General features: G+C 45.5%; 1 protein-coding gene across 8 annotated transcripts in view; it reads right to left on the reverse strand.

Moving 5' to 3' along the window:
* TNRC6A (trinucleotide repeat containing adaptor 6A) overlaps nt 1-27,199 on the reverse strand; it is a 3,393,689-nt gene that overhangs the window by 1,469,526 nt on the left and 1,896,964 nt on the right. For all 8 annotated transcript variants that reach the window (XM_044089241.1, XM_044089240.1, XM_044089239.1 and 5 more), the window contains one exon: nt 23,689-26,283. In XM_044089241.1, the coding sequence (XP_043945176.1) occupies nt 23,689-26,283 (2,595 nt within the window). The remainder of the gene's footprint in view (nt 1-23,688; nt 26,284-27,199) is intronic.

The following is a 27,199-nucleotide window of genomic DNA, read 5'->3' on the forward strand; positions in this document are numbered from 1 at the left end:
ATTCAGGTCCCATGGAGGAGGGATGGGCTTCCTGGGGGGTCTGGGATGTAGTACTCCTTTTAACAACAACTTTTCGGGCAATCGGGAAACCAAAGGGGGTTCCAGAGGCAGACAAGCTGAAATGGCAGACAGATGAGCCTGGATCGAAGAGTATGTTAATCCTGTCTAAGAGTTCACACAGGTAGAAAGTACTAAAGGGACCACGCTTTGTAATGGGTCCAACTGTCTCTGGAGACACCACATGGAGAATCTTTTCCACTTGGATACATAGGATTTCCTTGTATTTGGTTTCCTGGCCTCCTGTAGGAATGAGAGCATGTCCTCACTGTATAGGTGTCTGTAAGCGAACAGAATTCTATCACCCACAGAGTAAGGTGTAGAGATTTGCCAGTGTGGGTGGATTACAGCTCCCTTGTCCTGTGTGAGAAGATGCACTCTGTGGGGTAACTTGAGGTAATTGCCCTTGGCTAAATGCAGAAGGAGGGGGAATTGGTGCGGTTTTGGCCAAAAGGGGGTCGCCAGCAAGATTTTCGGTCTGTTCTGCTAAATCTTCAGTAGGACTTTCGGAATAAGAGGGAAGGGGGGAGGAATGCATAGAGAAACATTCCCTTCCTGGAAATTGTAAAGGCATCTGTTGCCCTCACCAAAGGGTTGGGCAGCGTGGTGCAGAAGGAGGGAAGTTGTCTCTTCATGGGGGATGCAAACATATCTATTTGATGTGTACCCAATCTGTGGATTAGATCCAGGAAAACATCCCTGTGGAGCGAGCATCCACTCTTGGGACAGTGACCTGGACCTGCTTAAAGTGTCTGCCTGAGAGTCTAGTTCCAAAGGGATGTAAACTGCCTGAAGTGTTGCTCCCTGTTTCATGGCCAGCTCCCACACTACAAAAGCTGGTCTGCATACCAAGTAAGATTTTCTTCCACCGACTGTTGACATACCACAGAACTGTAGTATTGTCTGTGAATAATTTAAGAGGGCCCTGTTTCAGTTTGGGCTGAAAAGCCTTCAAGGCTAGAAGAATTGCTCTCATTTCTCTCATTCTTATGTGCTCTTGTTTGCGCGAGTCCGGCCTGGAACCCTAAACTTTTAGGGGGAGGGGCAAAGCTGCTCTCCAACTGTGGTCTGAGGCATCTGTGTACATTTCCTGCACTGGCAAGTGAAGTTGAAAAGGTAGGCCTGGGTCGTGGTTGAATCAACCACCACTGAATCTCTTGCTTGAGGCAGGGTAATAGTGAGATTTTTTCCTCCATCGGATGAGTGCGCTGAGTCCAAATGGATCTTGGGTACCACTGAGGCATCCTCATGTGGAGCCTCGCCAATGGTAACACTGGAAGCCATGTGGCCTAAGAAACTGAGGTACTGCCTGGTAGTCATTTTTTTGGTCTGAAGTACCAAGAGCAAATACTGTGTTAAGTTTCCACCTTTTGGGGTGGTAGGAAGGCCTTCATTACATCTGTCCAAATCCTGCACCCTAGGAAGACTAGGTCCTGGGAGGGGGTGTGGTTGGACTTGAAATAGTTTACCTGTAAACCCAGTGCCTGCAGAAGGGAGACGGTTTTCTGCAAGTGGAGCAAGAGGGATTCTTTGCAATCCACCTGGATGAGCAAGCCATCTAGGTAAGGGAAAACCTGGATCTTGAGTCCTGCAGAAGGCTATCACTGGTGCCAGGCACTTGGTGAAGACCCTTGGTGCTGTAGAGAGACTGAAGTGCAAGGCTGAAAATTGATAGTGAGAAGAGGCCACAGAGAAACATAGGTATCTTCTGAAATTGGGCCTTATGGGTATGTGAAGATAGGCAACCTTTATGTCCAAGGTGGCCATGAACCCCTGAGGTAAGATCAAAGGGAAGAGAGTTTGCAAGATGAGCATCCAAAAGGTGGGCACTTGCAGGAAAAGATTTAGTTGGGAGAGGACCAGGGTTGGTCTCCAGGGTCCATCTTTTCTTGGGACTAGAAAGAGCCTGGAATAGAAGCCTTTTCCACTTTCTGTTTGTGGAACAGGCTGGACGGTGCCTTGGGCCATGAGGTTGCGCAAAACTGTTTGAAGGAGAGGGAGCTGTTCTTTGGGGGGGCTGAGGGATACCTCTCCCAGGTGGAAGAGTGATCCATACCAAAGTACCAGTTTTCTAATATGGATAAGATCCGCCTGTTTGTAGTAATGTATCTTCACACCTGGTGACAGTGAGAGCCTTACTGATAGAGGGACGGAGGGGGGAGGGCTTCAGAATGGCAGGTAGTCACAGACTACCTGCTCTGTCTTGAAACTGAGGCTTCTGTACTGGTGGCTGTGTAGGTCTGACAGGGGTTGACTGCTTCCTGGCAGCTTTCCTAGTTATGGATGGGAGAGCGGGAGCAGAGTGCTTCCTAATAAACTGGGTTTTAGATGGGTAGTTTCTATGACACTTGGGGATAGGAGAGACAAGTGTTTTAGATCTTGCAGCTTCTTCCCCTTTTGTTGCAAAGTCTTAGATAGATCTGCAACCTTGAAGCATCAAGGTGCTTTGCCCTGATGTCATCAGGTAGTGGCTGAAGCCTTAGCCACAAATACCTTCTGAGGATAGAAGCTGATGCAGCAGATCTAGCAGCGGCCTCTGCAGCATCATAGCTGTACCCAATGGAATGTCTAGTGACCTGGGAGGTAAAGGAATGAGGCTGGACCATTGAGCTTTGGCCAGGGAATCAGGGATCTCAGATAACTGTTTAAAGACTTTTTCCAAAAGAGCTAAGGCATACTTGAATATGTGGGTCTGATAAATGAATGGCCTGAAAGACAAGATAGAGGATGTGAAGACCTTTTTGCCCAAACAGTCCACAGTCTTGCTGTCTTTGTCCATAGGGAGAAGGAAGAAGGAAGGAATTTGGATGCCTTACTGTAGAGACAGAGACTGTGCCTGGGTCAGGGTCAGCTACAAGGCATTTCACAAGGAATTTAGATGTTTCAGGAACTTTGCAGAACCAATCAGGCCTGCAGGGAGCAGGGGACTGTGAGTCTGGGTTCAAGGAAGCTGCACTGAAAGCATCAAGGAATGCTGGCAGTACTGGGGGAAGGGGGATTGCTGAAGGAACAGGGGAATCCATCTGGAGGAGTTCATAGTACTTTTTTGTATCTCTGTCATATCAGATGAATCTCATTTAGAGTGCTCCTTCATCTTAGCTACAATTTCCACAAAGGTGAGACCTTCTGCTGGGGAAGCTGGTTCAGCAGATTCTTCCACTCAGAAGGCATAGCCAAGAGAAGAAGAGAGTTGAGAAACACAAGAGAGTGATTCCTCTGAGGAGGACTCTGAGGATTCCTCCTCTTCCACATGAGAAGAGTCTAAGGGTTGGGGCCTAGGAGTCAACACTGGGGATGGAGACTGGTGAAGCTACTGAAGCAGCAGGTCTCAAGGCCATAAATGCATTAAAAAGGCTTTGCGAGAAAGCCTGGGAATCTGGTGGACTTTCCACAGTAGGAGAGATATTCTTCTTTTCTTTCTTCTTTAAGGAAGGCCCATCAGGCAACTGAATTGGAGTAGGCCTGCGGTCGGACAGCAGCGTGTAAGTGGAGGGATGTGCCCGATCAGCCGATGCAAGCCTGGGATCCCCATCGACCTCTGAGGCAGACGTATGCAGGGTCTTCAAGGACATGCCTTCCACACAGGGTTCTGCAGCTTCCATGTTGGTACCCATTGTACCCGTACTGGCGGTAACTGATCGTTCCTCCAGGCCAATGGCCACAGGATGAATGTCAGGAGGTGCAGCTATGGTTACAGGCCTTAGGGTCTTGGGCTTTTTCTTAGGTGGCACAGTGGGCTGATCAGATGGCCCATCCACACCTAAAGCTAACTGCCTGAGACATTGATTCTCCAGGTATATACTTAAGGCATGGAGTCTGCTATGCAGTTTTTGGGACAAAGGCTTGGCAAATGTGGCATGCCTTATGGTCATAAAAAGGTCCTAAACAGAGAGAGAGTTTGTGGGGGTCCTTATGGCGAATCTAATGGCCACACTTGCACTTATCCTTTCTGGATGACATGAACACACACTAGCAGGCAATGACTCAAAAAGAGAAAGTCTCCAACAGGGTGCTTATCTCAAAGATCCTAGACCAGATAGCTGGTATGGCAGGAACAGCAGACATTCGACTAGCGGCAGAGAAGTTCTGAGGTCTGGTGCATGCAAATGTCACTTTTACGGCCCAAGCTCATATAGCCACGTCAGACGTCCCATGCACCTTACAGTGACTACAAACTTTTGAAGACTGGCTGGACGTTCGGGTAGCAAGAGGAAGAGATCCAAGAGTACAGAATACTGCAACATGTGAACAGAAGGACATCTAGTGTGTCAGAAACCTACTTCAAACAAAATTTCCTCACACTTTCACAATTAAACGTACAAGCCTGGCAACTCTGAATTCTAAAAATCCAAGTTGCAGAAGGATACACTTTTACCCCCAATGTATCAGTAGCTTCTCCATTTCTCTAAGAAGAAGAATCAGAATTAGCACAATGACTGTCAACTGCTGGATTAACTAAAGCTATAGCTGCTGGGCCAGATCTGGGATAAGTGTATAAAAACTTAAAAGACTAAGGAACTCTGCACATTCTATCTGCTTTTTTGTGTGCAGTAAGCTGGCTGTCAGAGAAAAGTACAGGTGTGTACACTTACCATAAATGTAGATGTTTGAGTGTATTCACTGTTGCAGTCATTACACATTTTGGTTATCTGCTTGCAGTAGCCGTCAAGTCGGCCTGATTAACAAAGTCTTGGGTCCTGCGTCGGATGCTGTCCCTTCTTCCATGATGTCAGGTCATCAGGGGTAGAAAACATACAGCCGACGCCATTATATCAGTTTTTCTTGCCCCAGACGTCAGGTGCCCCCCTAATGGGAAGCAATTAAATCTAGAATTACAAGGATATACCTCCAACAAAAAAGCAAATACACGAAAAGGCTTTTTGAGCATAGTAAGAGAGAGTAGAGGTATAGCCAAAAAAAGAAAGAGGGCTGGAGGGAGGGTAACCAGGACTGCAACAGTGAATACACTCGAAAATCTGCTTTATGGTAAGTGTACACAACTGTACTATGTTCTTCGTGTTTCACTGTTGCAGTCATTACATTTGGGAAGATTCCCAAAGCTAAGGTTGGGAGGAGGAATTTAAGTAGAATTAGGATCAGCTATAAGGCCCTGCAAGACTGCAGTGGCAAAGCCAGCTCTGGATTTAGAGAAAATGAGCAAATGATAATGCTTGGTGTAAGTATGTACAGAACTCCAGGGAGCAGCTTCTAGGATGCCCCTGTTAGGGACACCCCTGAGAAAGGCTGTGGAGGTAGATGCAGCCCTGGTTGAATGGGGTCTGATTCTCTGTGGGATAGGTTTTCCATGGTGCTTATAGCAGAAATGAATGCAGTGTCCTATCCATTTTCAAATGGTTTGCTTTGAAATAGTGTTCCCCTCTGTCCCTGTAGGAAATGCCACCAGGAGTTAAATTTCCTTTGAAGTTTAGTCCTGTCCCAGTAAAATCTAAGTTGTCTGCGCACATCTAAGGAGTGCAGTATCCGTTCCTCTTTGTTCTGTCAGTTAGAAGATAGGCAAATGAATGGACTGATTAAGAGCCACACTGGATACCACCTTGGGCATGAAGGAGGGATTGGTTCTGAGGGACACCCTGTCCGCATGAAAGATGATGAAAGGCTCCACTGCCATAAGGGCCTGTAATTCAGATACCATTCTTGCAGAAGTGACTGCTAAAAGGAAAGCTGTTTTCCAGGAAAGGAATTTTAAATCTGCAGTAGCAGCTGGCTCGAAAGAAGTAAGAGTGAGTTTCTCCAAGACAAAGTTAAGGTCCGAGGCTGGAGTTGGAGCTCTCCTGGGTGGCCTTAAATTTTTGGCCCCTCTGAGGAATTGCTTGAGCAGTGGGTGAGAGAAGAGGGGAGGCTCTGTGATATAATGAGCTGAAATGGCTGAGGCATGAATTTTGGAGGAGGAAAATGACAAGCCCTTATGAAGCATCTCAGTCAAGTATTGTAGAACCTGAGGTAAATTGGGCACTGCTGCATTCATTCCTTGAGATTGATTCCAGGCACAATATATTTTCCATTTTGCAGCATAAGATTTTCCACTACTAGGCCTCCTTGCCTCTAAAATGATAAGTCAGTGATTTACCGAGCGGTGGTAAAGGATAGATTAGGTAATTAGCCAGGCTGTTAGTTTCAGGGTCTGCAGCTGAGGGTGCAGAATCTGGTTCACCTGCTGAGAAAAGTGGGAAGGAGTCTGAGGCAGGTGCCAAGGGGTCAAGCGTGACACACTGCGCAAGAGGGGGTACCAGTGTTGACGTAGCCAGTCTGGTGCAATTAAAATCATCCTTGGCTTGTCCTGTTTGATCTTTAGTAGTACCATGGAGAGCAGAGGAAGAAAGGCATAAACTGATAGGTTTTTCCAACTGAAGGATAGAGCATCCACTTTCCAAGCTAGCTTGTGTGGAATCCTTGTGCAAAATGTGTCCAATTGATGGTTTTGGGGGGAGGCAAAAAGGTCTATCTGGGCTCCCTCACTTGCTTGTCAACATGTTGAAAATCCTTGGTCTCAGTTTCCACTCGTGTGGGTCCATGTGAGTTCCGCTTAGTCCGTCTGCCAGTGTATTTAGTTTTCCTGGCAGGAATTGAGCTTGTAGATTCACTTGGTAGCTCAAGGCTGTGTTCCACAATGCCATGGCTAGTCTGCAGAGGGGGTGAGAATGTGTATCCCCGTGCTTGTTTATGTATCACAGGACAGTGGTGTTGTCTGTCTTTACCACTAGTTGTCCTGGAAGAATGTGGTCCTTGAAGGCTGTCGGAGCATTCTGTACAGCTAACATTTCCTTTTGATTTATGTGTAGGTGCATTTGACTTGGGTTCCATTTGCCCTGAATGCACTTCCCTGCCAGGTGAGCCCCCCATGCATAGTCTGATGCATCTATTAAGGTTTGAGCGGTAGGGGGTAGTGTGAATGGTAGTCCCTTGTTTTGGTGGCAGGCCTCTGCCCACCAAAGGAACTCTAGGCGTAGGCAAGGTATGATAGGAATCATAGCTTCTAGATCCTACGAATGTTGACGCCATAGGCTTTTGAGATACCATTGCAGTTTCCTCATAAGCAGCCTTGCATACTGAATTAGAAGAATGCAGGAGGCAATGAACCCCAAGACTTGCAGTATTTGCCTTGCAGATAACTGGGTTTTTGTGGCCACTTGTTTGAAGTAGGTTGTCAAATGAGTCCTTTTCTCTGGTGTGAGGAAAGCCATCTGGGAAGATGTATTCAAGCTTGCTCCCAGGAATATAATTTGTTGACAGGGTACCAGGTGTGATTTATTTTCATTTATGGTGTACCACAGACAAGTCAGTACCCTTTGAACAAAGGCCAGATGATTCAAAAGTATGTCCTGGCTTTCTGCCTAAATTAGACAGTCATCCAGATATGTGTACATTTGAATATTTCTTTGCCTGCAGAATGCAATGACTGGAGCTACGCACTTTGTGAATACCCAGGGCAAAGTAGATAAGCCAAAGGGCAGTGCAGAGAACTGACAGTGCAAGTAGCCTTCTTTGAAGCGTAGGTATCTTCTGCAAGACTCCCCGATAAGGATGGGCAGGTATGCTTCTTTTAAGTCTAGTGCTGCCAACCATGCATTTTGCCTAGCATAGGAAGCAGCTGGTGAAGAGTCAGCATCTTGAATTTTGGAATCACCAGAAAGGTATTTAGAGTAGAAATGTCCAGGATAGGACGCCATGTATTGCCTTTTCTGGGTACCAGAAAAAGTCTTGAATAGAAACCTTGCCCCTTTTCCTCTTTTGGTACCAACTGAATAGCCCCCATGCTTAAGAGAGACAGTACTTGATTTTGGGCCTCTGCCCACTGATATGGGGGAAGATCTGGCCACCCCTTTTGGTGTTGGTAAGGTGTGGAAGTGAAATCTATATCCTTGGAACACTATATTTAAAATCCAATTGTCCTGGGTAATGAGTTCCCAGTTTTTAGCCTGGAGACCAATCTTTCCACCTAAAGGAGCATTCAGTTGGGAAGTGCTTGTAAGTTTTAAAAGCAAGTCATTGAGACAGTTTTCCATAGGGGGGAGTCTTACTACTCCCTGATCTGGGTGCGGAAACCCCCTACTGCTTAATCTTGTGTATCCCCTGGGACTGAAACCTGGGGCTTCTGCTGTGTCTGGGTTTGGCTTGAGAAGACCTGGAAGGGGCTGGAAAGGACCAGTTCTTAGAGGGCCAGTGCCTACTAAATCCAAAAGGCTGAACTTGTAAGAAATCTAACAGTTTGCATAGATTTAGCTTTATCTTCCATCTTTTTAAGAACTTCCTCAGCCTTGTTGCTAAACAGGTGGTCCTGATTTAAGGGAGCATCAAACAATTTAGCTTTAACATGATCAGGCAAAGATTGCTGGTAAAGCCAAGCATGCCTTCTGAGCACAGACCCAGTAACAGCAGCCCTACAAGAGGCCTCTAATGAATCAAATCCGCATTGCAAAGTATGTTTTCCAACCTGTTCAGCAGAATGCATTAAATCCTGTAATTCTTTATTTTCCGCACAGTCAGGAATCATCATTTTCTGTTTAAGCAATCCAATAACATGTTGCTGATACTTTAACATATGAAACTGGCAGTTTAAAGCCCTAACGGCCAAGGTTGTAGAAGTGTAAGCCTTCTTACCCCATCTATCCAGCACCCTGGAGTCTCCATCAGAAGGGGTAGATTTTTTAGCGGTAGAAGCCTTAATGCCCTTGGGTCCCTGTGAAATAGTCTCTGGATCTGCAATAGGATTTTTAAAAAGGAACCTGTGTGAATCAGGAACCCTGTAATATCTGTCAGGTTTTCTGGGAGCAGGAGACAAAGAATCAGGGGCCAAACTAGATTCCGAAAAAGCATCAACAATGTCTAGTACAGGAGGAATAGCTAAAGGCCTATGCTGAGGCAGGAGTAAGAAATCCCTAAGCCTATTTTTTGAATCGGAAAAATCCTGGCTTTCCCAGTGGAAATGCTCCCTTAGACTATGTAAGGTCTCACCAAAAGAAAAAAAAACACTGGAGGGGAAGCAGAGGGAATAGAGTCCTCTGCATCAGAATCCTCAATAAGTAGATAAGGGCAAATCCAGATAATCAGAAGAATCAGAAAAATCAGAATCCTGGTCAGAAGATTCATAAACAACTTCAGTCCTAGGTCTCTTAGAAGGGGGAGGTTGGCTTCCCCTGATAAGAGTTATAAGATCTTCAGCCATTATCATCATTTGCTTTTTAGGCATAGAGGCCTTAGCATGCAGCCTGGGCGTCCGTTTTTTAGGCATGGTTCGAGATTTAGGCTTAAATGAAGAAGGAGGCATTGGTTTAATATGCAAGTCTGTAGGCCTGAATGCACCCTCAAAAGCCGGTGCCTGCACTGCAGCTCCGGACCCATCCAAGGTAGAGACATCCACGGGTTCCATAGTTGAAGCATCTCGAGGCATACCAGACTTGAATGGGTCTCAGTAGAGGTCTGCGAATCAAAAGTAGTGGGTATCAGGGGCTGCAAAAGCGCCTGAGTACCGGCGAACTGGCAACTGGCTTAGGAGAAGCATCGTTGGCAGTTGTAGACCTCGTCGCCCTGCCTCTATCTTTATCTTTGCATTTTTTCAAAATCCTGGTAGTCGGATGGCTAACCAACGACATTTCTGGATAATTAAACTGAGAACCGAAATATTTAGAGGCGAAAATATACAGATGACGGACAGTGCACTGATTAAATAAAGCAAAAAACCAACAGCAAGGTATGTCATGGTCAAGGTTAGGGCCTAGGCAAGGAATACAGTACGAATGAAAATCTTTATGAGGTATTTGCTTTCCACAAATAATGCAATTATTAACTTTTACTGACATCGGTGAGGAGCAAGAAAAAGTTTCCCCAACGAGGTACTTCGCTTTAGTTGAAGACTTCGGTTCGGTTCTGAAACTCGAAAACGAAAATTTCAGGAGTTGGCCGACCGGCACTTGCGAAATGCTTCTGCTTCGTGCACCGCACGGCAAGAAAGACTGTTTTAATGGCGTCGGCTGCATGTTTTATACCAGACGACCTGACATCATGGTAGAAGGGGCAGCAACAGACGCAGGACCCGAGACCCGAGAAGAAGGGACAGCATCTGATGCAGGACTCAAGACTTTGTTAATCAGGCTGACTGAGAGCTACTGCAAGCAGATAACCCAAATGTAATGACCAACATTGAAATACGAAGAACATCCACAGGCTGTGGCAAACAATGCTAACAGCTCTGAGGAGATCGGTGAAGGTTCTGGGAACTCTACTTACAGTAACCCATAGTATTTTCTGAGGAACAGAGAATCCTCAGTATTCTCCCACTGAACACAATGGCACATTCAGTAAATATTCTCAGAGAAAGTGAATCCCTCACAGGGAGGTTCAGATACCATACTTTCCTCAGTCTTAATCAGAAACCTTTGGGGAAAAAACTGCATTCGTCCCTTCACATTTCTTAGAGATTCAACATCTTGAAACTCTTCAGGGAAAGAGGAATCCCCGTTTCTTTTACCAAAATACACCTTACAAGAAGGGTCAACAACCTCTACAAGCCCAATAAATTGTTCCTGTCCAGAAAAGCTTGGCACAGGAGAGATGAGATGTTTAATTTTCAGTCTCTTGACAGGAACGTTGGGGTAAACAGACCTAGTATCACCAACAGCATCCTTAGGGATGGACCAACACTCTGGCTAAGTAAAGGCAGATTTCCTGCCCCTTATCCCATTACCAATACACATAAGCTTCGCTTGCCCACTGAGGGGATCACAACAGCTACAAAGAAGCCCCAGTCCATGACAGCTAAATGAACACAGGGATCCAATGAAGAAGATGAGTAGTCAGAAGAACCAGCTTTGGCCACAGCAGTTACCCACTTGTGGTTGGAGCAAATTTCTAGCCTGCTGTGGTGGCAAAAACTACTTAGTTAACTTTTTCTTTTTAAGAATGGAAAATGTCCAACCAAGGGACTGGCAGTTTGTTCCATGGTCAAAAGAAAAATGGTGTTAGTTTCCCAGGGAAACTTGGCAACAATAGTTGGTAAAAAGTACAATTGTGTACACTTACCATAAATGTAGACGTTCAAGTGTATTCACTGTTGCAGTCATCACACTTGGGTTATCTGCCTGCAGGTAGCCCTCAGTCGGCCCAAATACCAGAGTCTTAGTATTTCTGTGTCAGATGCTGTCGCTTCTTCCATGACGTCTGGTCGTCAGGGGTATAAAACAGGCAGCCGACACCATTACATCAGTTTTTCTTGCCTCACATGTCAGGAGCTCCCAAACAGGGAGTTAGTATATGGTGGGGACCACCACCAGTAAAAAGTAAACAGCAGTGCCATTAGGAATAGCTACACAGAGGAGAGGCAGATAGACAGAGAAAGCCAGGGGGCTGAAAGGAGGGAAATCCGGACTGCAGCAGTGAACACACTGGAACATCTACATTTATGGTAAGTGTACACAACTTTACTATGTTCTTTGTGTTTCACTGTTGCAGTCATCACACTTGGGTTGATTCCCAAAGCTGAGGATGGGTGGAGGCAGTCAAGAAGAGTTGTGGTTGGCTAGTATGCCTTACAGGACTGCTGTTGCAAAACCTGCCCTGGATTTGGAAAAGATAGGCAGGTGTTAATGTTTGGTGAAGGTGTGTACAGAACTCCAGGTAGCAGCTTCCAGGATGTCCCTGGTAGAGACTCCCCTGAGGAATGCTGTAGAGCTGGAGGTTACCCTAGTGGAGTATATTCTGACCCCCTGAGGGGTTGGTTTCCCATGGTGCTTGTAGCAGAAATGGATGCAGTGTGCTATCCATTTGGATACGGTTTGCTTTGAAATGGCTTTGCCCTCTGCCCCTGGTGCAAATCTTGACTGGTAACTGGTCAGATTTCCTGAAGGTCTTAGTCCTCTCAAGGTAGAATCTGAGCTGTCTGCACATGTCCAAGGAGTGTAGGACCCTTTCCCCTTTATTTTGTGGGTTAGGGAAGAAGGTTGGTAAATGGATGGATTGGTTTACAGCCACTCTGGACACCTCCTTAGGCATAAAGGATGGGTTAGTCCTGAGGGAAATCCTGTCAGCATGGAAAATAATGAAGGGTTCCACAGCCCTGTAACTCACACTCTTCTAGCTGAAGTTGAGCCTAAAAACAAGGCTGTTTTCCAAGAGAGGAGTTTTAACCCTGCTGAGGCAGCAGGTTCAAAGTGGGGTAGCATGAGCATTTCCAGTACAAAGTTAAGGTCCCAGGCAGGGGTGGGTGCTCTCCTAGGGGGGCCATAAGTTGTTAGCCCCTCTCAAGAACTGTTTGATGAGAGGGTGAGAAAGTATAGGTGGGCTCAGTATTATAAAGAGCTGAGATGGCAGAGGCATGAATCTTAATGGAGGAGAAGGATACGCCTCTGTGGAGTAGATCTGCTAGGTAATCCAGGATTAGAGGTAAGGAGGGCACTGCTGTGTCCTTTCCTTTAGACTGAATCCAAGAACAATATCTTTTCCACTTTTCAGCATAGGATTTCCTAGTACTAGGCCTTCTGGCTTCAAGAATGACGTCCAGCACCTGTTTGCTGAGGGTTGCTGGTGGGGTATTCAAGGGATAAGCCAGGCTGCAAGGTTTAGGGTTTGTGGATGCAAAATCTGTCCCTCCTGCTGAGATAGCAGGGTAAGAGTCTGGTGTAGGTGCCAGGGTGGTCCCGTTGTCAGGCTGCGCAGGAGTGGGTTACCAGTGCTGGTGTGGCCAGTCCGGGGCAATAAGAATTGCCCTTGCCCTGTCTTGTTTTATCTTGGGTAGTACTCTTGAGAGAAGGGACAGAGGGAGAAAGGCATAGACGGAGAGATTTTCCCACTGAAAGGATAGGGCATCTACCTTCCAGGCCTTGCTGTGAGGGTTCCTGGTGTAGTATTTGCTTAACTGGTGGTTCTAGGGGGAGGCAAAGAGATCCACCTCCGGTGTCACCTACCTCTGGATCAGAAAGTTGAAGGTGTTGGGCTCCAATTTCCACTCGTGTGGGTCTAGGAGATTTCTGCTTAAGTCATCTGCCAGTGAATTTTGTTTGCCTGGCAGGAATTGAGCTTGTAGATGCACTTCGTTGCTCAAAGCTGTGTTCCGCAGGGCCATGGCTAACCTGCAGAGTGGTAAGAATGGGTTCCCCCCTGCTTATGTACCACATAACTGTGGTGTTGTCTGTTTTTATCAGCAGTTGTCCTGGAAGGATTAGGCATCTGAAAGCTGTCAGATCATTCTGTACAGATAGTACCTCTTTCTGATTGATGTGCAGGAGAATCTGCCTTGGGCTCCAGTGGCCCTGAATGCATTTGCCTGCCATGTGAGCCCCCCATGCATAATCTGATGCGTCTGTTGTCAGGGTTTGGGAGGTGAGTGGTTGAGTGAAATGTAGTCCATTGTTGTGGTTGCATGCTTCTGCCCACCACAGAAACTCTGCCTTCAGACAAAGTATGACAGGATGACTGTTTCCAGGTCCTGAGAATGTTGGCACCAAAGACTTTTTAAGTATCACTGAAGTTTCCTCATATGCAGTCTTGCATATGGAATTAGCAGAATACATGAGGCCATGAACCCTAGGGCTTGCAGTATTTTTCTTGCAGATAGCTGGGTTATAGTGGCCTTTTGTTTGAAGTAGTTTGTCAGCTAGACCTGTTTTTCTGAAGTGAGAAATGCCACCTGGGAAGTTGCGTCCAAGCCTGCTCCCAGGAATGCCAGCTGAGATTTCTTTTCATTGATTGTGTACCTCAATGAAGTGAGAAGGCTTTTTACAAATGCCAGGTGCTGAAGGAAGAATTCCTGACTGTCCGCCTGAATCAGGCAGTTGTCCAAGTATGGGTAAATTTGGATATTTCTCTGCCTGCAGTATGCAATGGCTGGAGCCAGGCACTTTGTGAGTACTCTGGGCGCAGTAGATAGCCACATGAAAGTGCAGAGAACTGACAGTGCACAGAGCCTGTCCTGAAACGTAGATATTTCCTGCATGATTCCCTTATGGGGATGTGCAGATAAGCCTCTTTTAAGTCTAGAGTGACTAACCAGGCATCCTTACCTAGCACAAGGAGAAGCTGTTGCAAGGTAAGCAACTTAAATTTTGGGACCACCGGAAAGGTGTTGAGAATTGAAAGATCCAGGATTGGGTGCCAAGAGCCCTCTTATCTGGGCTCCGGGAAGTCTGGAGTAGAAACCCTGACCCATTTGTTCTACTGGAACAGGCTGAATAGCTCTGATATTGAGCAGGGAAAGTACTTGCTTTTGAGCCTCTGCCCCATGGTTTGGAGGAAGGTATGGAAACCCGGTTGGGGTTGGCAGCGACTGGAAATAAAATTTATACCCTTGGGATACAATGTTGAGGACCAACTGGTCCTGAGTGATGGACATCCATTTTTTTTGCATGAAGGGCAAGTTTTCCTCCAAGGGGCACAAGCAGTTGGGTAGCGCTGGAAAGGAGATTTGAGAAGCCATTGTGAACTTTTTCCATGGGGGGCGGCTTACCACTCCCTGTTTTTGGGGGTAGGGGTACTCCATTGTTCATATCTCTGCATGCCCTGAGACTAGTCTGGGTGGCCTGTTTCCCCCTGGGTCTTGTCTGGGAAGGCCTGGAAGGGGCTGGAAAGGACCAGTGTTTTGAAGGGCAATGTCTACTGAATCTAGGTGGTTGCACTTGTAAGGATTCTTTAACAGTTTGCATAGATTTAGCTTTTTCTTCCATCTTTTTAAGAACTTCTTCTGCTTTGGTGCCAAACAGTCCTTATTTAAAGGAGTGTCTAGTAATTTGGATTTGACATGATCTGGCAAGGTTTGCTCCTTCAGCCAAGCATGTCTTCTCAGTACAGAACCAGTGACTGCAGCCCTGCAAGATGCTTCTAGGGCATCAAAACCACACTGCTAAGTATGCTTACTAACTTGGTTTGTTGAATGCATTAACTCTTGTAAATTTTTATTTTCTGCACAATCTGGAAATACCATTTTTTGTTTAATTAGTTCCATAATATGTTGCTGGTACTTCCAACATGTGAAAAGTACAGTTTTGTACCTACCATAAATGTAGATGTCCGATAGGAATGCATCTGCAGTCCTTACAAATGGGTTGTCCTGTCGTCAGGCAGCCCTTCGGTCAGCCGGATTCCAAAGTCTGGGTCTGGCCTCGGCTGGTGTCGCACTTCACCCGACGTCATAGCTGCAGTTCTTCGGGTATAAAGGCATCAGCCGACGCCATTTTCCTCAGTGTTTCTTGCCCCAGATGCCAGGTGCCCTCTTGGAAGGCTAAATTTGGATGAATGCCAATATTTCCAAATAGTAGAGAGCAAACACAAAAAATAAGCATGTATGTACATATATACAAACAAATACACCATAATAGATCCCCCCCCCAGCTAGCTATAAGATGGGCAAATACCCTAGGAGTACCACAGAGGGGAAGGCGGGTGGGTAATCCTGACTGCAGATGCATTCCTATCGGACATCTACATTTATGGTAGGTACAAAACTGTACTATGTCCTTCAAGGATGCATCTGCAGTCCTTACAAATGGGTAGAATACCATAGCCAAACTAGGGGAGGAGGGAAACAGAGAGATTATGGTGTAGTTAGGATCCCTTGCAAAACAGCAGAGGCAAAACCTGCTCGGGATCTAGAGTATAAAGGTAAATTATAGTGCTTGGCAAATGTATGCACGGAGGTCCAAGTAGCAGCCTCTATAATGTCCTTGGTAGCCACTCCTCGTAAGAAAGCTGTGGTAGTGGCTGTAGCCCTTGTAGAGTGAGGCTTGATGTTCTCTGGAGTTTTCTTTCCATGGTAGGAGTAACAAAATCTAATGCAATGTCCTATCCACTTGGAGATTGTCTGTTTTGAAATTGCTTTTCCTTCCCTTCCCGTTGCATATGCTACCAGAAGCTGGTCAGTTTTTCTATTGCCCTTGGTCCTGTCCAGGTAGTAGCGCAACTGTCTATGTACATCCAAGGTATGCAATAGTCTTTCTCCCCTGTTCTGTGGGTTGGGGAAGAATGTAGGTAGGTGGATAGCCTGATTTAAAGATACTCTGGATACCACCTTAGGCATAAATGTAGGATTTGTTCTCATGGAGACACTATCTTGATGGAAGATCAGGAAGGGTTGCACTGCCATTAATGCCTGTAGCTCAGATACCCTTCTTGCTGAAGTGATTGCCAGCAGGAAAGCAGTCTTCCATGATAAGTATTGTAATTCTGCTGTTGCTGCTGGTTCGAAAGGAGGAAGTGTCAATTTTTCTAGCACAAAGTTCAAGTCCCATGCTGGCAATGGTGGTTTCCTAGGAGGTTTTACATTTTTTATTCCTCTCAGAAACTGCCTGAGCAGAGGATGTGAGAAGACAGGAGGATCCAAGCTGTATTCTGCTGAAATAGCTGATGCATGTATCTTGATGGAAGAATAGGACAGGCCTGCGTGGAAGAGCTCTGCCAAGTATTCCAGGATGTTGGCTATGTTTACCAGTGACACATCTTCTTCCTTTGCAGTACTCCAAATGAGATATCTTTTCCATTTTGCTGCATAGTTTTTTCTTGTTGAGGGTCTGCGAGCCTCAATGATAATGTCTTTAACCCTTTGGGATAGATTTGGGTTAACTGATCTTATGTAATGTTCCAGGCAGTCAGCTGCAGAGTTTTCAGGTTTGGATGCAGAATGTTGTAGTTGTTCTGTGTTAACAGCAATGGAACCAGGGGTAGTGTCCATATTTGCTCCCGAGACATGCTCCTTAGTAATGGGTACCAATGTTGCCTTGGCCAGTCTGGAGCTATCAGAATGATCCTTGGACGGTCCTCTTTGATCTTCAATAGCACCTTGTGTATCAAAGGAAGTGGTGGGAATGCATATGCTATCAGGTTTTTCCAACTGAAGGATAGGGAGTCCACCTTCCAAGCAAGTGGGTGGTACGTCCTTGAGCAGAATTTCTTTAGCTGATGATTGCGTGGGGACGCAAATAAGTCTATTTCTGGGAGTCCCCATTTTTTTGTAATGGCTTTGAAGATGTCCGGATGCAGCATCCATTCGTGGGCATCCGTGGTAGTCCTGCTTAATATGTCTGCTAGAATGTTTTCTTTTCCCGGTACAAAGATTGCTTGTAACTGAATGTTGTAGCTCAGAGCTACATTCCATAGGTCCAGTGCCATCCGGCATAGAGGGTATGAATGTGTGCCTCCCTGTTTGTTGATGTACCACATAACTGTGGTGTTGTCTGTCCTTATCATCAGCTGACCTTCTCGGAGAAATGGTCTGAATGTCTGGATTGCCAATTTTACTGCCAGCATTTCCTTTAGATTTATGTGCAGGTGCAGCTGGTCTTGAGTCCATAAGCCTTGTATGCACTTGTCCAGCATGTGGGCCCCCCAACCGAGGTCTGAGGCGTCCGTCGTGATGGTTTGGCCTGGTTGAATGATGTAGAAGGGCAATCCTGTGTTTGATTGACAGGCCTGAGCCCACCACAGGAACTCTTGCTTCAGGCATGGGATTATTGGAATTTTGGTTTCTAGGCTGTGCTTGTGCTGAGACCATAAATTCTTTAGGTACCACTGTAGCTTTCTCATGTACAGTCTGGCATGAGGGACCAGTATTATGCAGGATGCCATGAAGCCCAGGGCTTGCAGTATTTTTCTTGCTGTTAGATGGTTCTGCTTTGTTAAAGCCAAGAAGTAGAGAGGTAGTTGTTCTTGTTTTTCTACAGTTAGGAATGCCATTTGCTTTGATGTGTCCAGCTCTGCACCCAAAAAGGTTATTCTTTGGGATGGTATCAGCCTTGACTTTTTTATATTGACTGTATATCCCAGGGCTTGTAGCAGGTAAATGACTCTTTGTAAGTCTTCTGTTAGCTTGTTTTTGTTGTCCGCTTGTATCAGGCAGTCGTCCAGGTAGGGGTAAATTTGAATTCCCTGAAGCCTGCAATGAGCAATTACTGATGCCAGGCATTTCGTGAACACTCTGGGAGCAGTAGATAAGCCAAAGGGCAATGCTGAGAATTGATAATGCTCTGATCCTGCAAGAAATCTGAGGTATCTTCTACAATTTGGTCGTATGGGGACGTGCAGGTATGCCTCCTTGAGATCTAGAGTTACCAGCCAAGACTCCTTGCCCAGCATGGGAAGAAGCTGCTGTAGAGTCAGCATTTTGAATTTTGGAACAATGAGGAATGTGTTTAAAGCGGGCAAGTCGAGAATAGGCCTCCATTTGCTCTCTTTTCTTGGTACCAGGAAGAGTCTGGAGTAAAATCCCTTTCCTTGTTCCATAGATGGTACTTTTTCCACAGCTCTCATCCTTAATAATTGAGATATTTGTTTTAGAGCTTCTGCCTTTTGAGATGGTGGTAGGTTTGGCATTCCTCTCTTTCCTGGTAGAGTATGGAAATGAAACCTGTAACCTTGGTCTATAGTTTGCAAAATCCACTTGTCCCTTGTGATGTAATGCCAGTTGTTTGAAAATAAAGCTAGCTTTCCGCCTAAGGGTGCCTCTAGTTGTTCCCTGGTAGGCGGTGCCAGAGTCAAGTCACTGTGATTGTCCTGTTGCAGGGGTGGTGGCTGTGTCTGTGCCTCGCTGGTTGTTACCCTGCCACTGGCGTCCCCTGTAGGCACCCCTGGATTGGTTTCTGCCTCTTGAACGCCTATTCCTGCCTCTCTGTGCTTTAGAGGAGTCTGGAAAGGACCAATTTTTGGAGGGCCAATTCCTGCTAAACCTTGGAGGTTGGACCTGCAAGAAATCTTTCACTGTTTGTACAGATTTTGCCTTCTCTTCCATCTTCTTGAGTACCTGTTGTGCAGGAGAACCAAATAAAATGACCTTGTCCATGGGAGCATCTAATAATTTTGATTTGACATGGTCCGGTAAGGCCTGCTCTTTCAACCATGCATGCCTTCTGATAACTGTGCCAGTCATGGCTGATCTAAAGGAAGCCTCCAGTGCATCATAGCCGCATTTTAGAGAATGGTTACTAACTTGTTGAATGTTATGTACCATTTCCTGAACATACTTCTTATCTAAAGGTTCATCAGAGGACAGTTTTTTAGTTAACTGTTCTAGCATAAATTCCTGATATTGGATCATATGAAATTGACAGTTCAGGGCCCTAGCTGACAGAGTAGCAGAAGTGTAAACTTTTTTACCCCATCTCTCTAAGGACCTGGATTCCCTTTCAGAGGGGAGGGGATTCTTAGCAGAGGTAGTTGCTACAGCCTTAGGTCCCTGGGAGATAGTCTCTGGATCTGCAAAGGGAGCCTTGTATAAATGGTGATGTGTGTCCGGGACCCTGTAGAACCTATCGGGCTTAGCAGGGGCCGGAGGTAATGAATCAGGAGCAGTACAAGCATCATTAAATGCATCATCTACAACAGAAAGAACTGGAGGTATAGCTGAAGGCCTATGTTGTGGTAAATGCAAAAAGGTTCTAAGCCTTTTCCTGGAGTCTGAAAAATCTTGGCCCTGCCACTGAAATTGTTCCCTCATAGCATGCAAGGTTTCCCCAAAGGAAAATTCCTCAGGTGGAGAGGCAGAAGGGATGGACTCTTCAGCATCAGAGTCTTCGTAAGGGGAATAAGGAGCCTCTGGAGGGTCTGTATTATCTGAATCATCAGAGGAATCATCTGTGGACACTGGCTCAGGGGGCTCTGCTCTAGGCCTCTTCTCTGGAGGTGGATGAGAGGCCCTGTCTGGATGAGGTTGGGATCCCCGGATTAAAGAAATGAGATCTTCTGCCAGAGAAAGCATTTGGGAACTGGAGCTGGGCCTGTGAGAGGGGGTCTTAACAGGCACAGTTTTTGTAGCTTTAGCTGCTTTAGCCCTGGCAAAGGCCTTAATGGACATGGCTGCAGGAGGCCTAGCAGCACCACGTGCAGGAGTTGAAATATCCAAGGGAATAGTGTCAGATAATTCCTGAGAAACCGCAACTGCAGGTTGGATTTCAGAAGCTGATTCCACCAGGTTAGAAGAGGCCTCGGTAGAAGGCATGCTTTCGGCTGAAGGAGGAACCGCTTGCTCGGTTTCAGCCGAAACCGAGACACTCGAGGTTGGCTTAACCGCGGTTTCGTCCGAAACCGCGGACCGTGAGTGTCGGTCCTTTTCCTTGCGTTTTTTGGATATTTGTAAAGTCGGAGGATCCGACGGCATAATATAAGCAAAATCAGAGCCGAAAAACTGCTCAGCAAATTCCGACCGAAGTCTAAGCGTCCGTCGGTTAAAAGAAGCACAGGCTAGACAAGCTGCTACGTCGTGGTCTGGGCCTAAACAAGGTAAGCAGTAAGAGTGGAAATCTTTATGAGGTATTTGTTTCCCACAAGTTAAACAGTTATTTACTTTTTCTGACATCGGCTGAGGCAAGAAAGAGTCCCCAATGGGGTACTTCGCTTTTTAGAAGTCTTCGAAGTAGTATTCGGTAGTAGTAATCTCTGGATCTGACCGACCGGCACTTGCGAACAGCTTCTGCTTCGGGCGCCACGCGGCAAGAAAGACTGAGGAAAATGGCGTCGGCTGATGCCTTTATACCCGAAGAACTGCAGCTATGACGTCGGGTGAAGTGCGACACCAGCCGAGGCCAGACCCAGACTTTGGAATCCGGCTGACCGAAGGGCTGCCTGACGACAGGACAACCCATTTGTAAGGACTGCAGATGCATCCTTGAAGGACATCTGGCAATTCAATGCCCTGATAGCAAGAGTTGCAAAGGTATACCTTCTTAGCCCATCTGTCTAAAGCTCTGGAATCCCTGTCCAAAGGGGTAGGATTTTTGGCTATAGTAGCCTTAATACCTTTAGGTCCCTGGGAAATGAACTCTGGATCAGCAGTAGGATTCTTGAAAAGAAACCTTGTGGGAATCAGGTACTTTAGTACCTGTCAGGTTTCCTAGGGGCTGGGGGTACTGTATCTGGAGTAAGACTGGATTCCATAAAACCATCATCTACATCATCTAGGACAGGGCATATAGCTAGAAAGCTCTGCTGAGGCAACTCTAAAAATTCTGAGAGTCTCTTTTTGGACTGAGGGTTGTCTTGGGCATTTCCAGTGGAAATGCTCTCTTACAGTATTGCAAGGTTTCACCAAAAGAAAAATCCTCTGAAGGAGAGGCAAAGGGAATGAATTCCTATGCATCTGAATTCATAGGCTGATAAGGGCATGTCCTGATAATCAGAAGGGTCAGACTCATCGGACTCCTGGTCTGTAGAGTCAGAAGGAAACTCAATTTGTTGTCTCTTAGCAGGGGAAGGCTGGCCTCCCCTAATTAGCATAACAAGGTCTTTAGCCATTCTAAGCATTTGTCTTTGTGGCATGGCAGCTTGAGCATGTGCTTTGGTAGTCAGTTTTCTAGGCGTAGTGTATACTCTGGGCCTAAGAAACTTGGTAGTTTTGGCTGAAAAAGAAGTCATCGGTTTGATTTGAATATCAGTAGGATGGAATATACCTTCAGAAGTTGGTGCCTGCACAGCGGCTCCGGACCCTTTCAAGGTAGAGACATCCGCAAGTTCCAAAGTCGTAGAAGCATCTCGCGGCATACCGGACTCCAAATGCGTCTCAGCAGAGGCCTGCAAATCCACAAAAGCGGGCATCTGGGGCTGCAAAGGCGACTCACTGAGTACAGACAGATTGGTGACTAGCTTAACGGAAGCGTCATCGGCAGTTTTGGACCTATGTGGTCTCTCTCTCTATCTTTACGTTTTTTTCGGAAGATCGGTAGTCGGATGGCATATCAAAGCCATTTCTGAATACGGAGAACGAGAGCAAAAGAATTTAGCGACAAAAATAGACGACAAATGGTTTGGGCGTTAAGGCGCAAAACCGAAAGAGGGACGTCGTGGTCTGGGCCTAAACAGGTGACGCAGTAAGAATGAAATTCTCTGAGATTTTTGATTTCCACAGGCAAGACAACTGTTAAATTTTTCTGACATCGGTTAGAGCAAGAAAAAATGATTCCCAATGGGGTACTTAGCTTTAGAAGACTTCAGGATTATCAACTCGAAAAAGAAAATTTCAGGTTGCGGCCGACTGACACTTGCGAACTGCTTCTGCTTCGGGCTCCTCCTCGGCAAGAAAGACTGATGTAATGGCGTCGGCTGCCTGTTTTATACCCTTGACGACCTGACGTCATAGAAGAACCGACAGTATCCGATGCAGAAATACTAAGATTCTGGTATTTGGGCCGAGTGAGGGCTACACCTGCAGGCAAATAACCCAAGTGTGATGACTGCAACAGTGAAAGACGAAGAACATCAGTAAAGTTGCAAAAAAAATAAATAAATAAAGTGACATTTTCACACACACAATAAAGATAAAAAGTACGTTAAGCACTTTCCCCAGCCCAAAGTAGTACAACAATTTCTTCACAGAAAAAGTTTAACAAATTTTAAGAACACAAAAGAAAAATAAAAGTGTGCCCCCATTTAAAAGTACATAAAAGTTACGCGACAGTCAAAAATACTTCTCTTTAGCTTTAAAATTGTCGTTTTCACAGGAAACTAGCTTAAACAAACAAAAAAGTAACATGGAAGGGTTCCCCCCTGAAAGGAACTATCTGCCCAGCAAATGGAACAGCATTAGCTGACCGTGAATCCTCGTAAGCCTAGACAGAAGCCCACTACTTCGTGGCAGGAAAGATCAAAAAGACTTGGTGCCAAAACCTGTGTTTTAATAAGCTCGGCTCGAGCTGTTTAATGATTTGGGTGCGTGGAAGGTGCCATGAAGCTTCAGAAGCTGGCTATTGTATTCTATGCAGCATACAGCCCCATACAGCTTATGCTACTGCATAAGTAATCAATATGAAGAACTTCTTAAGGAGATTCACTGTAAATGAGAATTATGGAGGGTAAAATTCTTGAAAGGATCTTGAGGCATGCAGCATTAACAGGGCCAGACAGGATCAAACCAGCATCTCTGTACCAATCAGTATGATTGGATGAACCGCACAGGATCTGCTGGTTTCAATTAGGAAAACTTCTGTTGATGGAGCATGACACACTAAGAATGTGTAATTGAATTGTGAGACCTTTGAAGAAAAATTCAAAATATGGCTTGTGGAGAGAATCAGTCGAAAAACAGTAACCTTCCCCAGGTGGAAGGGGTCTTTAAAGTAAAACATAAAATACATATTTAATATCGACAAAGCTCAAACTAGTGAAACATAGCTATCTGGCCATTCACTTCGGTGTACTAGAAAGAATTGAGAAGGTATCCCAGTGTATTCTCTATTAGATGGGGCCCCTCACTAATAGTCATAGCCCTAGACTAAAAATGTCAGCCCTTGTGAGCATTAGACTGCTAAAAAGACCATATGGGGGAAATAATTTCCACCTCCCACTATTTCCAATTTACATTATGGATTCCTGCAGCAAAGCTGCAAACAGACTTTACAACCTGCAATAATGTTCCAGGTTACAGACTTTAAATTCTTTTTTTTTTTTTTTCTTGGATTTTAAAGTCAGTTACAGCTTCATGCTGTCAGTTGCTTTAATGCAGCCTCCCAACCTAACCAATTTTCCTAAAGATTTAAAATAGAGTGCTCATTACTAAATTTCTGGACATGTTACAATGACAACAAACTCAGTACACATAGGGGGAAAAATCCTTTAAACTACTAGGTTTCACCTGAAAATGGAAAGATAAAGCAGTTATTAAGCAATGCACGAATTTTGTAATTTCCACCACAGACAACTGAAGCTTACCTGAGCCACTGCTATCTTTACTCAATATGGCACTTGATGGAGCTGCTGGTTGTGGATGCAACTGTGTTTGCTGGTCAGATCCACCATTACTACTGGAAACATTCTTATTCCACATATTCACAGTTTTATAATTGTATTTGCTAGGATCACCCCAAGCAGAGGTGCCATCATCTATTTCCATTTTACGACGGATTGATTCTGGTGATGGTTCCTCCCAGCCAGTAGGTTCGTCCTCTTTTGACGGGACTGGAATTGGTACACCCTGCCAAGCAGAGCCCGATGGTTTATTTGTAGCCGATGGGACTCCCCAAGATCCATTAACATCTTGATGCTTATTCCAGTCTGGGGAGTTGCTTGGCTTGGATATTTCACCCCAGGTCTGAGACTGTCCAGGCTTACAAGAGTCTCCCCATCCTTCAGACTGATTAGACTTTGAAGATTCGCCCCACCCTGTGGTATTACAAGGATGTGGATTGCTACTATTTCCCCATGCAGTGGAGTTAGACCTACTAGGTTCACTCCAACCAGATACTGACCTATCACTGTCACTATTCCACCCAGGGTTAGCTTTCTGGGACTCACCCCAATAACTAATCCTTGCTACATCTCCCCAGCTTTCTTGTCCAGGCCCTACCCACCCCTGGCTTGATTTCTGTCCATCTGTCCACCCCTGTTTGACCTTTTGTGCATCATTCCAAGCAGATTTATCCTCCCGGTTATTTCCCCATGACTGATTGCTTTTGACCATTCCTGAAGCAGCAGTAGCAGCAGAATCAGCATCCCAACTAGCTTGGCTATTTGTGCCTTTGGTGTCTCCCCACCCTGTAGCACGCTTTGGATCTCCCCACCCTGACACTGATGAGGTATCATTGCTACTAGGGCTACCCCTATCCCCCCACCCCCCTGAGCTTGACGTCTGTGAAACAGAGCATCCCCAGCCCTCTGTTCCATTGTCAGTCTTTCTCTCACTCCTTGGTGAAGCTTCAATGTCCCAGGCAGTGTTTTGTTTAATTGGAGTTTGTCCCCAACCAGAATTGGAAAGAACACGTGGATCTAAGTCAGTTCTACTAAGAATGCTTTGAAGAGACAACTGGTCAGCCTTCCTCTTTTCAGCATGACCATGTCTCAACACAGTCATTTTTTCATGACCACTTCCAGTGCTTTCTGTGCTACCTTCACTGTCCCCAGTACCTGGAGTTTTTGACCACATAGAGTTCTGTTCACTTGTGCCAGGCAAAAGACTCTGACTGCCAGGAGCATCATTTTCAGAGTATTTCAGTCCATTTGTTCCCTTCTTGTTACCATTCCCATTAACATTATCATTGGAATGCTGATTGTTCGGCAGTTTACTCCATTCCCCATTGGATACATTAGTGCCACTGTTTTGTGCTGGATTACCCCAACCTCTCCGAATCCCTCCAGATGCTACACCATTGGCCATCCCACAGTGTAAGTTATGAGAGGAACCTGCACCCAATTCCCATGAGCTCACACTTCTACCACCACTGTTTTTGAAACTGGAAGCTCCAGCTGCATGCACACCAGGTTGCATTAAAGTTGCATTCACAGTGTCGCCACTAGCTTGAGGGTCAGGGCCTGACTGTTTTTCTGCAGAGTAATTAGTGCCAGATGCAACCCATGTCGTACCATGAGAGCCACCATTCTTTTCCTCACCATTGCTTAGCTGAGAAACGGAAGTGCCATTAAGTTGAGGATTCGCTGTGCTTACTCTCCAGGCACCATGTCCTGTAATATTAGGCAGTTCATTTACCTGCATTAAGCCAGTAGAGTTTGGTAAACTAGAGGTGATAAAGTTAGTAGTGTTATTTGGTCCATTTATTTCAGTGTTAAGGTTGTGAGGTTGTCCATTGACTGTAACCTTCTGTGTACCATTTACTTCAGAATCAGTGTTTTCCTGAAAGCCTCCCCAGGAACTACAGGCAACAATACCCACTTTAGAGTTACTGCTCTGATTGTTAGGTATCTGACCAAGGGACTGGCCATTACTGCTAGAATTGCCACTTCCCACAGGTCCATTACAATTATGTCCATTATTCTCCAACACAGGCCAGGTATGTCCATGGATGGCATTCAAGTTCAAAGTGCTTGGCATTACCCCTCCATTTGTTGAGGAATTTAAGCTACCCCAAGCATTGCTTTTGCTGTGACAGTTTTCTAACTTCCTGTTGTCAGGACCTTCCACAGAACCTTGACATGATGTGCTTAACACAGGTACATAGGATCCACCCCATGACCCACTGATACTTCCATTACCCATGTTATTGCTGCCATTGCCAACTGCACACTGTTTTTGAGAACTGCGACCACTGTTGTTTTTGCCACCATCACTGTCACCACTTGTGCTCCCTGATGCCATTATACTGAGGTTATTCTCGGACCCAGAGTTTGAGGCAGAGTCAGCATCCATACATTCTGAAGCTAACTCTGGGTCACTGCCAGTAATAGAAGGCCAAGCCTCCTTATCAGACCCGTCTACAATTACTTTTTCCCAGTTGGCGTTCAAGTTCCCACTGGATGACACAGAAGCCCAGTGATTCTTTTCATAATGGGATCCTAAGCCACTGTGCTTCAGATCTAAAGAAAGAAAGAAAAAAGTGAAAAATATCAGAACATACTAACTCTTTTCGCAAAACAATTTGGTTAACTATAAGTAAAGCACGTTAAATACCTATAAACATATTACTTAACATAAATAAAGCATACAAAGAAAAAAGCTAAAAGAAATACTATAAAGAAATGCATGCATAATACAATTTTAAACTCACTCAAGAAATATAACATTACTCAATTTTAAGAATAAAAAGTTCACTGCACATCAAAATAAAATTTAATATAGTACTCTTCACAATGTAACAACTGCCTATTTATTGTGGTTAACATGAGGCATTCAAAAAATGAGGGATCTTACTTGCAAGCAGTAGCTCTGGGTTCCTTTGTAAGCATGTATAAATAAGACAACATCTGCACACAAACAAGTATGTATTACCCTGACAGAATAAACAGCTGCACATTAAAGCAATTAATGGGATCTTTAAGCTGAAAAAGTGAAAGGTTGCATATAATACAGAAGCTGGTAGCCCTCATTAGCAACTTTTCAATAAACTTTTCAAAAGAAGCACTAGACGGCCTTTGTGTAACATCCTGATGCTGAAGACTGGAAGTTTAGCTGGGGGGAGGGATTTCTGCCTTTCAGACCCAGAGTCCCAAGTTTCAAATTTTCAATCTTGACTTCCTATCACTGTATCCCGAGGTGGTGGTGCTGCGGCAGCATTGTCGCCTCACAGTAAGATGCTGTCCAGTTCGATTCTCAGCTAGAGCGTCTTTTGCGCGGAGACATGCGTGAATGGGCGTACCTTCGTTGAAGGTTGTGCGTCAGGCCTGGCAAGCCAGTATGTAAAAATCAACTGCCAATCATTAGCGAACCGGAGTTCCGCTGTGGCGACCCCTAACTGGGAAAAGCCTAAAGACACAAACAAACTTCCTATCACTG

This window comes from Protopterus annectens, chromosome 12.part0, assembly GCF_019279795.1.
Source record: "Protopterus annectens isolate FY-2018-M chromosome 12.part0, PAN1.0, whole genome shotgun sequence".
Lineage (NCBI taxonomy): Eukaryota > Metazoa > Chordata > Ceratodontiformes > Protopteridae > Protopterus > Protopterus annectens.